Source organism: Cylas formicarius, unplaced genomic scaffold (assembly GCF_029955315.1).
Source record: "Cylas formicarius isolate icCylForm1 unplaced genomic scaffold, icCylForm1.1 PGA_scaffold_3__17_contigs__length_32017465, whole genome shotgun sequence".
Lineage (NCBI taxonomy): Eukaryota > Metazoa > Arthropoda > Insecta > Coleoptera > Brentidae > Cylas > Cylas formicarius.
The window spans coordinates 10444028-10457430 of NW_026844326.1; the positions used below are offsets into that span (position 1 = coordinate 10444028).

The window sequence follows — 13403 nt, forward strand, 5'->3', positions numbered from 1 at the left end:
GTCTCGTTTTGGTATATACGCGTAATTAAACTTTGTGCCCATCTCTAATTCGCAGCGTATCCCTGTGTATGTGTGTGTAGCAGATTAGTTACTCAGATTTTTATAGAGACATAAAACTGCTTTAGAAACAGCTATTCATTTTAACTTTCTTTTTTAATTCCCTCATGGAGAATACAATGTGTTTGTATGCAACGAATATCGCCGAGGTAAGAGAAATGATTTTTTAAAATCAAAGAAATCTCTCTAATGTGATAATAACATCATCAGTATTTACACATTTAATTAGTAAATGTTTTCGTGATCCGTGCTTTCATTGCTTTCTCCAGATTGACATAATCAAGCCCATGTACAAAAAAGTAGAAAACACTAAAATAGCAAACTATCGTCCCATCTCTGCAATACTTTAGATTCGAAACAGTCTAGTCCGTATTTTTCGATTTTCTATTTCTCCAATGCGTTTGATACGGTCTCTCACTGTAGACTTTTGTATAAAATGAGATGTTATGACTTTTGACAATTCTTCTGTAGTCAAGTAATTTCGCCACCAGAACTCAGCACGGGGTTTAAGCGTTGGGGTTGGTTAAGGCGTACCGCTGGGTAGTGTACTTGGACCGCTGTTATTATCTATCTATATACCCCATTTAATGAGGAAAAATTTCTGTGGACAAATAATAAATTATGTGGATGGTTCCTACAATAGTCTTATAAGGCAAATATCTGCAAAAATAAAGAAAAATTTCGTGATGTTTGTTTTGTGGTTTTGGGATACTTTTTCGCGTTTTAGATACCTGCAAAGTTTTTTAACCTTTTCACAACTTAAAAACTTATGCGTTTTAATAAATTAAGTTGCGGAGGGTTGGATACTTGAGAAATAAAAATATTTAAGATAACTTTGCGCTTCTGGTTAATGTGCATATCTATTGATCTAGTAAACGTCTTTGTTTTCTTTGGACATTTAAACCGTTTAAATTATAGTGTATTTTGTTAATTCTGACTTCCAAAAAATTATTTCACTTTTTAACTTTTTAAACTCCACTCACAAGCATTTATACATATATGCTTGTGTTGATGTTTTAATTGTTTATTATTGGTTTCTACTTTGTGAAAAAAGTATAAATATAAATTATGGACCAATTTCATTTTAGCAAACGGGCTTGGCATTGTTTTTTTTTTGAAATTTAAATTTTAAACTAAAATTTTATTTACATTTAAAATTAATAAAGGAGAGTGCCATATTATCATTAAGATATTATGTTCTGTTATTGTTGTTGAAGGAGGAGCTAAATTGGAAACTTTTCAAGAGAAACCGTGCTTTCTAAAAGAGATGGATGGTATAAATTTTTATAAAAAACGTAATGGCCGTTTGGAATTAGAGTCTTTTCCAAAAACGTAATAGTTTTGTAGTAAAGTGTGCAATTTTTTTTTCGAAAAAGCAAAAAACTATTTTTTAATGATTCAAAACTTACACGGTGTCTCATATAACAAATATTTTTTTATAACTGTTAGACTTAAGTTGTTTACCGTGTTAAATGATCCAGAGCATAAGCTATTTGCTTTTAACATATTACACCATTCAATTCTACTTAAAAGATGCTTTCGAATTATTTTCATGGAAATACAAAATTTCTCTAAGCAAAACAGTTTTTTAATGATGCAGATTTTCAAACAACACACTATATAGCTATGAAACAGTAACAGATATCCATGTGTAGTTTTTACCATTATATTTTCTTTTATTAAGATTGTATTGATCCACCCTGTATATACGTTCTTTTTCTATTGGATTCTGCACATTCCTTTGTTGTTGGTAAATTGTTATTTGTTTAATATTAGGTTACTTAACTTGACAATTTTAATAGCAAAAACATTTGTAAAAGCTATGAAAAGAGACGAGTTATAATATGCTCAGAAAATTTACAAGAGTTTATGTTTTCTTATATAATTTTGTTAGACTAGGTCAAGAAAAAGTAAACATTGCATGTTGGCGGATTGATGTGGTAGAATTTTAATTTGCTATTCATTTAATTAAAATTGCAGTTTAAAATTCCAAGCAACATGGACACGGTGTACTGGTGCAAAGTTTTCAAAACCCCAACATTTAACGAGAAACATCATATCACGGGCTTCGAGCCCATAATCGGTAAAAACCACGAATCGATGGTTCATCACATGATCATGCACGAGTGTGAACTCGACGACTACACGAATTTCCATCTGTGGGACGGTTTTGCGAAACAAGATGGGCAACTCTGTTATAGCAACATGCCGGTCGAATGGGAGAAGTGTCTGACTCCACTAGTCGCTTGGGCAATTGGTTCCAAAGGTAAAATCTTCTCCTCAAAACGATCGAATCCTCTACTCGATTTTTTTTTCAAGGTGAATTTTTTCCTAATCACGTGGGGCTGCCACTCGCCAAAAATAAAAACTCGTACTACATGCTGGAAGTGCATTTCGACAATCCGTCGATGAAAACAGCAACCGATACGTCAGGAATAAGGTTGCATTACACCAATCGATTGAGAGAGAACGAAGGGGGGATTTTAATAACCGGAGTGGCACCTTCAACTCTTCACTTCATTCCACCATTCCAGAAAGAGTACAAGACTGCTGGATACTGCAGTATCGGATGCACCAAAGAGGTGATGGTAAAAATAATTTTATCCCCGTATTATTTGACGATTTCATTATAGGTGTTTCCCAAAGATGGCATCAACGTCGTATCGGTGATGCTGCATTCGCATTTAGCTGGGAGAAAGTTGAAACTACGTCATCTCAGAGCTGGAAAAGAATTGCCTCCTTTAGCCCAGGTGACAACCTCATTCCAATCCAACTAATATATTTTGGCAGCTTAAGGTTCTATTATAAACCAACGCAAGTTTTATAATATTGCATTCAAAACATTTCCGTTACTTTATTTGTAACATGTTTGAGGTTGGTTGCTTCCCGTTTAGTAAAGAGGCTTTTTAACGTTCTTAAATGCCTCATTATAAAACTTTTACTTATTGGGTTTTATGGCTTACTCCATAAAAACCCTTATCAATCTTAAAGCACCTAATACCTAATAAATAATCTGCAGTTTATATAGAACCTAAAGAATGTTATAAAACTTTTTCATGTAGATAGAGGCCGCTATGTTAGGGTATGATGTATAATCAGTGTTTTCTTAAAGATGTAACATGTTAATAAAAATTGGCAAGAAGATAATTATACGAACCCTAACAACTAATTGTTGTTATTTGAAATAGATTTTTTTTTGCCTTTTCGATTGAAAAATGAAATCACGCACTTATTTTTATACCAAAAAGTGCTATCGTAATGAACTATTTTTTTATTTCACATAAATTGCATAACAAAATATCAAAAACATACCGAATTTGGTGACAAATAAATATTCGGACGCATTTAAATCTTTTACTTTGAATCGAACATTAATAAGAAGCAACATCACCTTTCGCGGCAATAACAGCTTTTATGCGTTTTGGCATGGAATCTACCAAAGTCTTCCAATATTCGGGGGTGAAAGTGTTCCAAATTTCGGAGATTTTTGCCTTTAATTCTGGAACTGTACGCTGAGGATTGTTACGCAAAGTCTTTTTCATCCGATGCCATAAAGTTTCAATAATATTCAAGTCGGGGCTACTTGATGGCAACGACAAAACTTTCATATTATGGCCCCCAAACCACTTTTTTGTTGTTTTCGCAGTATAGCAGGACTCAACGTCTTGTTGAAATATACAATTTCCATTTCCAAAAGTTCGTTCTATTGATGGAATCAAACTTCTTGATAAAATTTGTTGGTATTTTTCTGCATTTACAGTATCATCAATGAACTCGTAGTTGCCTACGCCTTTACCACTCATACACCCCCATATCAAAACACCCTAGGGATCGCCTACACACACATCAAATTTTGATTCGTCGTTGAAGATAACGTTATTCCACGTTTTCGTTGTCCAGGATATTTTAGATTTTGCCCAATCCAAACGTTTTTTCTCCTGAATAGGCGATACAACATTCCCTGGAGACATTTAAGTTTGCCTCGTGATTCCATTGGGCTTGAGTTTGTCGTAAGACACTTCGTCTGCTAGTTTTACAAATTTTGACCAGAATACGCTACCACTCCCCATACTTTTTTATATCCCCGACTGTTGATTTTGAAATTTTTTGCATTGATTTACCTCTGCAGTACTGAGATATCATAATTTCTCGCACTTTTTTGTTTGTTGCAACACCACGCGTCATTTTCTTATCAACTATTATACAAACTTGATAGATACAACCCGAACTGACTATCTAAGCAGACTACATGCAAAAAAAAAATGAAATAGATATAAAAATGTCTTTTTTTATCATTTTTTACATCGTCCGAACATTTAGTTGTTAGGGTTCGTAGTATCAGCTTTTATAGAAAGTACACTAAAGCCCGTAGACCTGAATTTGGGTCTCAGATCAACTTGTTTATATTTTTTTCATTTTTTTCAAAAATCAATTTAAATTAAGCGGATTGTTTCGGGGCAAAATGTTGCAAATATTGAAAAAGGCTCTTATTTGCTTGTCTATTATTTTCTCCACAATCTTAGTATTATGTCATAAACGTTACTTTTTCTACGACTGTTAGTTTTTGCATAAATCTCTGCAAAACAACACGAAAACGAAAACGAAAATTCTAGCCTTGCGATAATATCTCCAAATCCATTTTATTGGTTCCAAACCCGGGCGGTAATATCTCTGAAATCTCTGAAGTGAGAAACGAAACTGAGGTGGTAAAATGACACTTTTCACACGCTAGATCGGTGTATAAATAGATATTTTATAGAAGGGAGTAGAAAAAGTGATACTTCTTCTTCTTCTTCTACTCTTCACGGTTTAGACTTATAGTCTGTTCCGGCTTCATACATCCCTCCAGCGTCGGCGGGGTCGGCCTACACTTCTTCTGCCTATTGGCTGGTAGTTTGTTATTATTTTCGGGATTCTGTCATCAGGCATTCTATCTACATGTTGTTTCCAGTTGCGTCTATATTCTTTTATTTTATCTGTCATTGCAAATATTTGTAATTCGTTTCTGATATCTTCATTTCTAAATCTATCTAGTCGTGTGCAACCTTTCACCCCTCTTAAAAATTTCATTTCGGCCGCTTGTATTCTGCTATATTCTGCTTTTGTTGGTACCCAGCTTTCGCAACCGTATAGGAGTACTGGAGTTGCCATAATTTTGTAGAATTTTATTCTGGTGTCTTTCCTTGTTTTATTCTTTAATGTTCTTTGGATTGTTCCACATATATATTCAAATTTACGTAGTTTTTGAGAGATATCATTATCTCTGTCATATCCTACTTCGCAACCAAGGTACTGGAACTGAGACACCTGTTCCAATGGTTGATTGTCTAGAACAATCTTTGTTCTTACAGAGTACATACCTTCAAAGGCCATAACTTTCGTCTTTTCCTTCGAAATTGTCATATTGTATTCCTTACACAGTAGATTCAGTTTATGTATAGAGCTTTGGAGATCATTTTCATTGTTTTGTATCAGTATGAGGTCGTCTGCGAATAGAAGGGAATAGTCGTTCTGGTCGATCTTAATTCCCTTCTTTGTTTGTCTTTTCCATTCTCTCAAGATATGGTCAATGTAGATATTAAAAAGAGAAGGTGACAGACTGCATCCTTGTTTTAAGCCTTGGTTTGTCTTTATGGGTTTGGATTCGCCACTGTTTAATTTTAGAGTTATTTGGGTGTTTTCGTACAAGGTTTTTATTGTTCGCACCAGATGTATGGGGTATCCTCGGAGGCGCATAATTTTCCACAAAAGATTCCTGTCCACCCTGTCAAATGCCTTCTCAAAATCTATGAAGGCGATGTGTGTTTGAATATTGTATTCGCGGTGTTTTTCTATGATTTGTCTCACAGTAAAGACATTGTCAGTGCAAGATCTTCCTTTCCTAAACCCATTTTGATCTTCTAATAGAATGGCGTCTGAGATTGCTTTTATTCTGTTGTTGATAATTTTAGAGTATATTTTATATATAGAGTTCATGAGACTTATACCTCGGTAGTTGTTGCAATCGTTTCTCTTCCCTTTTTTGAATATTGATATGACTTGGGTGTCTTGCCATTCTTTAGGTATTTGGCACTCTCGCCAGCATTCATTAAACAGGTGCAATAATCTTAGATTTAATATCGGTCCTCCATATTTCAAGAGTTCCATGTTGATGTTGTCTGGACCCGCCGCCTTTCTATTTTCCATCTTTTTCATTACCTCATGAAGTTCTTCGATGTCTATTCTATCGCCCACATAAATATCGTCGTTTTCTGTTTCTTCTGGTGTTACTGCATCTGGGTTATACCATAGAGATTCGTAATGTTTAGTCCATTCTTGTTCGTCAATTATATTTAAGCTTGCCTGATCTTTTGTAGTTTTATTGAGTTGTCTAATTACCTTATAAGCAAATGCTTGTTGTCCATGCATATCGTTTTCCACGTTGCTGATGAATTTATCCCAAGACTGTTGTTGTATTTGTTTCCTTAATCTGTTGACAGTGTTACGAGCTAGGTTATATTGCCCTTTACTCTCATCTGTTTTTGTTTGTAGATATTTCAATATTTCTACAATATCTACAAAAAGTGATACTAATTATATTAGTTATACTTCGTCAATTAAACAAAATTTAACCTCTTAATCAATTTCATCAATAAAGTTATTTTTATCAAAGCTGGGAAATTCTGAGTTAGGCAAGGTATTAGAAGCAGTGGAGTTTATAAACAATTATTAACAGCGTGTTGCATTACTAAGACAATTAGGGAAAGTTTTCTTTCTATAGCACTAAGGTCGCGTCACTATCTTATTTTAATGTCAGTCTCCCTTTACTGCTACCACAACAGCGATGAGTTGCGTCTTCATATCTGATGAAATATTCCATCTCTTAATTAAGAAATATTCTGCCTCTCTTTCTATCTCTCTTGTTTTTTGTAAATGTTTGTAACTTTGATTGCCTACATTTTTTATATCCGGTTCAAGCCGCTTGCTGTATTTGCTCCGTTAACTTGTCATTACAACTTTGAAGGTGTCTAGTCAAATCAAGGGCTGAACAGTATCGGAGGCACATTTACATGTGTATATAAATTTTCTAAGTACAGGGTTATACCAATAATGGTATTAATAATTATTATTATTATAATAATAAAAAGGTCAAGGAATAAGGCAGGGTTTTTTGATTAGTGTTTATAATCACTGTAGTCATGTTTTCCCTCGTTTAAGAAGGTATTCCTTGTCTTTATATAACTTGTGTAACAGGTGTAATTTTATATGGGATTAAAATTTGATCACCGTTACCTTCATTAGAGTCTCCATTTAAGTGGTGTATGGGTTTTACAAGAGTAACGAAAATTGATGGGTTTTTACTTTTATAAAATAGGTAAATGTTACCGTTAAAACACAAAAAATGTTAGTTTTGAAATCTTCGAATTTACGAATTTGTCTAATTTTAGGATGAACACTACGACTTCAACTATCAGCAATCGCGAGCGTTATCACAAGATACCAACATCCTTCCCGGGGACGGACTAATCACCGAGTGCAGCTATTCGACTCAAACTAGAAACAAACCAACGCTGGGGGGTTATTCCACCAGGGAAGAAATGTGCCTCGCCTTCGTCTTGCACTACCCTCGTACCGAGTTGGCGGGCTGTTACTCCATCCCTCCTGTGCGATATTTTTTCGAAAACCTGGGGGTCAAGGAGTTTTATGGGAAAAATATGTCCGTGATAGAGCAAGCGTTGCTCGAAGGAAAGTAAGTTTCGACGAGGGAAAAAAAATGCGAAAGGGACCAAAAAAACTTCCGTTTCAGAATGGAATCGGAAAACCTACCGTCGACTACTCCGAAACCGTTCGAAACGAGACCCGGAGATGAGATGTCGCCCGAAGCAAACATGAGAGCGATCATGGCCTTGCGAAATGCCAAAGAATACAGCATAGACGGGGACACTGCCGATCAAAACCTCTTCGACAAGTTGGTAATCAAAGACCCGGAAGAGTTCCGAAACAAAACCTTCACGGCCCACCTTCAGAGCATTCCCTACAACGAAACGGTCCTCACGAAGAAAATGGAAGAATATTTTTACAACGGTCTGCATTTGACGTTTTGCCGGAAAAGGGATGATACCCTGGCCATAGTAAGTTTTTTTTTATTTACAGGAGCTCCCCATTATAAGCATAAATATTAATGTTATAAATATATGAAAAATTAATACTTTTCCTAGAAAAAAAAATATACGAAGTACGTTCAAAAAGTACGGTGACTTTTCAGTTTCAAAAAGTATTTATTTATTGATTTAACTTCCATTTTAGTTTCCATGGAAATTTTCTTGTTCAATGCATGGTACACCCAATTCGCCATTTCTATTCTATTATTTAATTCTGTTTACTGCCTTCCTGTTTATTTCAACATAATTCCCAATCCCGTTTTTTGTTAGTATTTGGTCCCAATTGTTTAGATTTGCTTGCAAATCCCTCGGAGTCCTTGCTATGACCATTACATCATCTGCGAAGATGCATTCCGATACGGTTTTGATCTCTGTTCTGTCATTCTAAATAAAATGTCTCTATTAGTTATAAATAGTAAAGGAATCGAGATATATCTCGCTCCTTGCTGTAGTTTTTCCAGATTTTTTCCCATTTCTTCTTTTCTATGGGTAGAGTAAAATCAACCTTTTTCATTCCAGACATTTTGTTGTTCAAGATCGTAAGTAAAACGCTTGTATTATTCTGCTGCCAGCACTCTTCATCCTCATTTGTTGCAGTTTCTTTTCTTCTTGTATTTCTGTTCGTGCACAAGTCGGTATATTCTTAACTTCTAACATATTCGAACGCATTTTAACTTCGCCAACAACTGTCGAAAAGTAACTGTTTTGAACTATAAACTACAGGTACGTGAACTACCTGTCCATTAACTTGCCACTCTCGGGACTCTTGACTCTGATTTATAATAAACCAAACGAATACATCTAAAACCAGTAAATTTTCTTACTGACGCGATAAACGATTAAAGATAAGGTTTTAATAATGAAACACAGGCAAACAGAAAACAAACTCAGAACTTTACGGAATCTCCCCATTATAAGCATAAACATTAGTGTTATAAAGATATGAAAAATTAATACTTTTTCTAGAAAAAAAAAATACACGAGGTGGGTTCAAAAAGTACGGTGACTTTTCAGTTTTATCAAAAAGTATTTATTAATTTATTCACCTGTGCCAACTTTTTTCCAATCCTCGAAGCACTTTCTGCTATAGGCTTGAGTTCTTCCAGCGATGTTTTCTTTATCTCCTCAATCGTTCCAAATCTCCTTCTTTTCACGCGTTTCTTAAATTTTGGGAACAGGAAAAAGTCGCAGGGTGTCATATCCGGTGAATCTGGCATCTGAAGCCTAATTTTGGTTTTGTTTTTGGCCAAAGCGTTAGATACAAGCAACGATGAATGAGCAGGTACATTATCGTGATGCAAAATCCATGAATTGTTTTCCCACAATTCCGGAATGGCACACAAATTCAAGGTAATACTCTTTATTGCTCGTACGACCTTGTGGTGAGAACTCTTGATGTACTAGGTCACGATATCAAAGAAAAGAGTAAGTAAGAAACCTTGACATTTGATCGGACTTGACTTGCTTTTCAATTGGCACTGGGCTTTGGTTTCGACGTCATAACCATATACCCATGATTTGTTACCAGTTATGACCTTTTTGATCAACATTGACGTCGCTTAACAGCTCTTGAGCGATGCTCCTTCGACGGTCCTTTTGTTCAAAATTAAGCAATTTCGGAACAAATTTTGCTGTTACACGTTTCATACCCAAAACTTCGGAAAAATTGAATGGCACTTCTCTAATAGTGATTCGACGATTTTTTAACCCCATTTGTTTCGATTATTCAACCATTTAATCAGTCATTTACGTGCTGGGGCGTTCAGAGCGTCATCGGCGTCTTCTCGGCCATCTTGGAACAGCTTGTACCACTTATAAACATTTTTTTTGCTCAAAGTAGATTAACCATATGCTGTTGTTAACATTTCAGGTGTTTTACAGGCAGCACTGTATTCAATTTTTTATACAAAATTTTATGCAAATTCTTTGTTCCATTTTTTTTTGACAGCAGAAAATCGCCGAGCAAACAAAACACATCCAACAGTTCTGTCTCACAAAAAAAAGTAAACGTGCGAACTGGGTGAAGCTGTGCCCATTGTTAGGGACATGTATACCAACATAACAATTACAAAAGTCACCTTACTTTTTGAACACACCTCGTAAATATCTAGATACATGATATAAAAACAACAATAAGTGTAGTCTATTGTTAACAATGTTTTTCAACTGGGTTAAATTTAAGTAAAAATGATTTGTATCAAAGTGCTCATTTAAAAATTGCAAAGCGTATAATTGGAACAATAATTTGTATAATGAAATTTGACAAGATTCAATGCTTCTCAACCTACTTTGTAGTATGTTTCAACAATTCAACTGATTCAACAATTTTACAATGAATACTAAGTCGAACTGAATTCTTTTCAGATTTAACGTTTCCAATATTACTGTTTTGTTTGCAACTGCTATTCCCAATTTGAAATTACAATACCTCAAAAACTTTTTCCGAATCTTGTCAATAGAATGAATGTATAAATCATAAACAGGTGACCAAATTAGTGTTGCATATCCAATTTGAGTTCGAACAAGAGGACAGTCATTAATGTTGTGATGTTAATTGAGAATTCATTACAATTTCCTTAAGATGAAATCTTAAATTATGCAATTATACAATGCAATTATTTCCAATCTAATCATCCAATACTATAGCCGATCACGTGACTTACACGTCCGTTTCTAGTCCATTAACACATTCCTTATCAACCGATAACTACTCAGTTAAACAATATCCAATTTGAAGTCTGCAATCTATTGAAACTGAAAACATTTAACCATATTCTAAATGCCTGCTTCCCTTATTTATCTGCTGCCAGCTGGGATCTCCTGTAACTTGTAACCGCATCAAAAACATTTTTCTCTTAGATACGCTCATTTCCTGAGAAAAATACATTTTTTTAAACGCCAAAAAATTACAAGGTTCGCGCATGTTTTTACCATTTTCAAATCATTGACCACAAGTACACAATAATATACAGGATGGAAAAAAAATGCGCTAACTCTCGCTGAGATTATTATATATAGTATTTTTGTGATTATTATTTTTTTTGACCCTTTGGTCCCTATAAACTGTGACGGATGTTAGCACCATCATTTTTTTAAATATTGAACAAGCTGAGGGAGATTTTGTAACTATCTACTTGACTTGACTTGACTTGACTTATAATTTATAACATTTTTCAACATTGTCTTCTTGCGCACAAAGAATAGATAAGAAAGCGTTTTCCAAAAAATTTCTCCTAAACCAAACCCTTTCTCATTCCTATAATTTATTGGTTCTACTGTCAAATAACCACAGTAACATTAATTACATGCTTGCTTCGTTCATTGCAGAAAGAAAACATCGAAAAGCTTCCGATATTCGAAGCATACGATCCAAAAGCTAGTATTTTATGCAGCAACAAAACCAAGAGGGCTTCTAATGGATCGCGTGTTAAGCCGGGGATTTTGTTAATTGTAATAGTAGGACTTGGGATAACCCGATAAGATGAAAGGCACTCTGGAGGCCTTTGCGATTTCGCTTTAGCAGGTGAAGAAAAAACAAACTGTGCACGGTGACGTTTTGTTATATTAGTTTGCCAATGGGCAAAATGTTTTGAATGATTGCGTCCAAATGAAAGCTGCTCCCCTTTAATTTAAGTAAAAATGACAATCAAAAGACGCTTTGAGGAAATCATATATGTATGCCCGTTTTGACTGTTATTAGAGGTTTTTCAAAAAATATGACTAAATAATATCCCAAAGTATCATTTGATAGGTCCTCTTTAAAGAAAATTCATAAAAAATAAATAAAATAGCTAAAAGAACTGACCAATTGGCTTTTATCATTGGACAAAACAATAACACACCATTTTCATTTCAATTATATTGTTGTCAAGATGTTGTTCAATGTGTTTTCTTAATAATTAGTTTTTTATCACGCCTACGTCTATTTGTCTATAACAAACTATTGGAAGGCAATTTTAAGCAGCCTACACCGATTATTGTTAAATTGAAAAATCGATTATAATAGCCTAAACCAGTATACGAAACTTTCTGCTATGAAATATGCCAATGCGCATGTATTCCACCATTTTTAACAAATGTCATTGTGTTTTGGTAAAATTTTCAAATAATTTTAAGTAGTCGAGAACAGCGAATGTAAGACTGTAGATTAGGCTCCTTTGTTTGATAGTTTTCCTCCCATAAAGTACTTACAATAATTATGTATATAATTGCATTTGCTAATAAGATGAGCGTGTTTGAATATGAACGAATGAATACCCTACGATATTCTGTTTTATTATTATGATTTTCGCATTTATTATTTATTTTTGTGTTTTTTACTAATTTATTTTTTTGTTTGATTTTGTTGTAAATTTATTCCAAACCCTGTATATAGTACTGGATGAACTACCAAATATATTTTACTTTTATTTATAATTCATAAAACTTGATGCTGTGAATTGTTTTATATAATGTAGTGACTAGCATATAATATACTTATTTTTAGTACACGTGAGTAGCAATTAGGTAATGCTGAAAAGGGTAACTCTACATTTTACGACTGAATACCTTTTTGATGAAATAATTTTAACGCCAGAAATAATCATTGTATTCAATGACGATAGATAAAATGGTCTACATCTACCTGAAACACACGAATCGAGCGAATTTTAGCGCGTCATTTGCCAGTAATATTTAAGAATATTGCCGGTAGACAAGGAAATTGGGGCACCTGTAGATAATTTATCTAAAATAAAATCTTTTCTTCAAGCATGTTTTATTATTTATTTTTACCATAGTTTAGTTTAAAACTGTAAACGTTATAAAGAAAAACTAATGGATTATTGAAACTTTAACTCTTTGTTAATTTAACATGGAAACTATTTCCTTAAAATCGGTTTATGGATTTTGCACAAGGTATTAAATAAGGCCTACAGGACGAGTTGCTCTTGATAAAATTAAAATCAACACTTTAGGGCTTACATCTTCCAACATGGATACTGATTGTTAGAATTGTAGAGGGAGATTATTCTTCAAGAGCAAGACCTACAACACTTCAAATTTTCACTAAATTAGGGTCACACTAATGTGCATACAATAGAAGAAGAGTTTAATTAATGAAAGTAATGGCACAGCGGCGTTACTACAGGTAGATTAATAAAATATCAAAAATATAAATAATTATATATAATTATTATTAGAGAGATGTAAGTCAATTAGCAAAAT

At 34.1% G+C, this 13403-nt stretch overlaps 1 protein-coding gene across 1 annotated transcript in view; it reads left to right on the forward strand.

Moving 5' to 3' along the window:
• Nucleotides 1-12930, forward strand: part of LOC132699572 (MOXD1 homolog 1) — a 70584-nt gene extending 57654 nt beyond the window's left edge. The window contains exons 5-10 of the mRNA XM_060666365.1: nucleotides 2038-2323; nucleotides 2377-2639; nucleotides 2691-2807; nucleotides 7485-7786; nucleotides 7844-8168; nucleotides 11526-12930. Of these exons, the coding sequence (XP_060522348.1) occupies nucleotides 2038-2323; nucleotides 2377-2639; nucleotides 2691-2807; nucleotides 7485-7786; nucleotides 7844-8168; nucleotides 11526-11678 (1446 nt within the window). The 3' untranslated portion in view covers nucleotides 11679-12930. The remainder of the gene's footprint in view (nucleotides 1-2037; nucleotides 2324-2376; nucleotides 2640-2690; nucleotides 2808-7484; nucleotides 7787-7843; nucleotides 8169-11525) is intronic.
• Nucleotides 12931-13403: the final 473 nt, after the last annotated feature.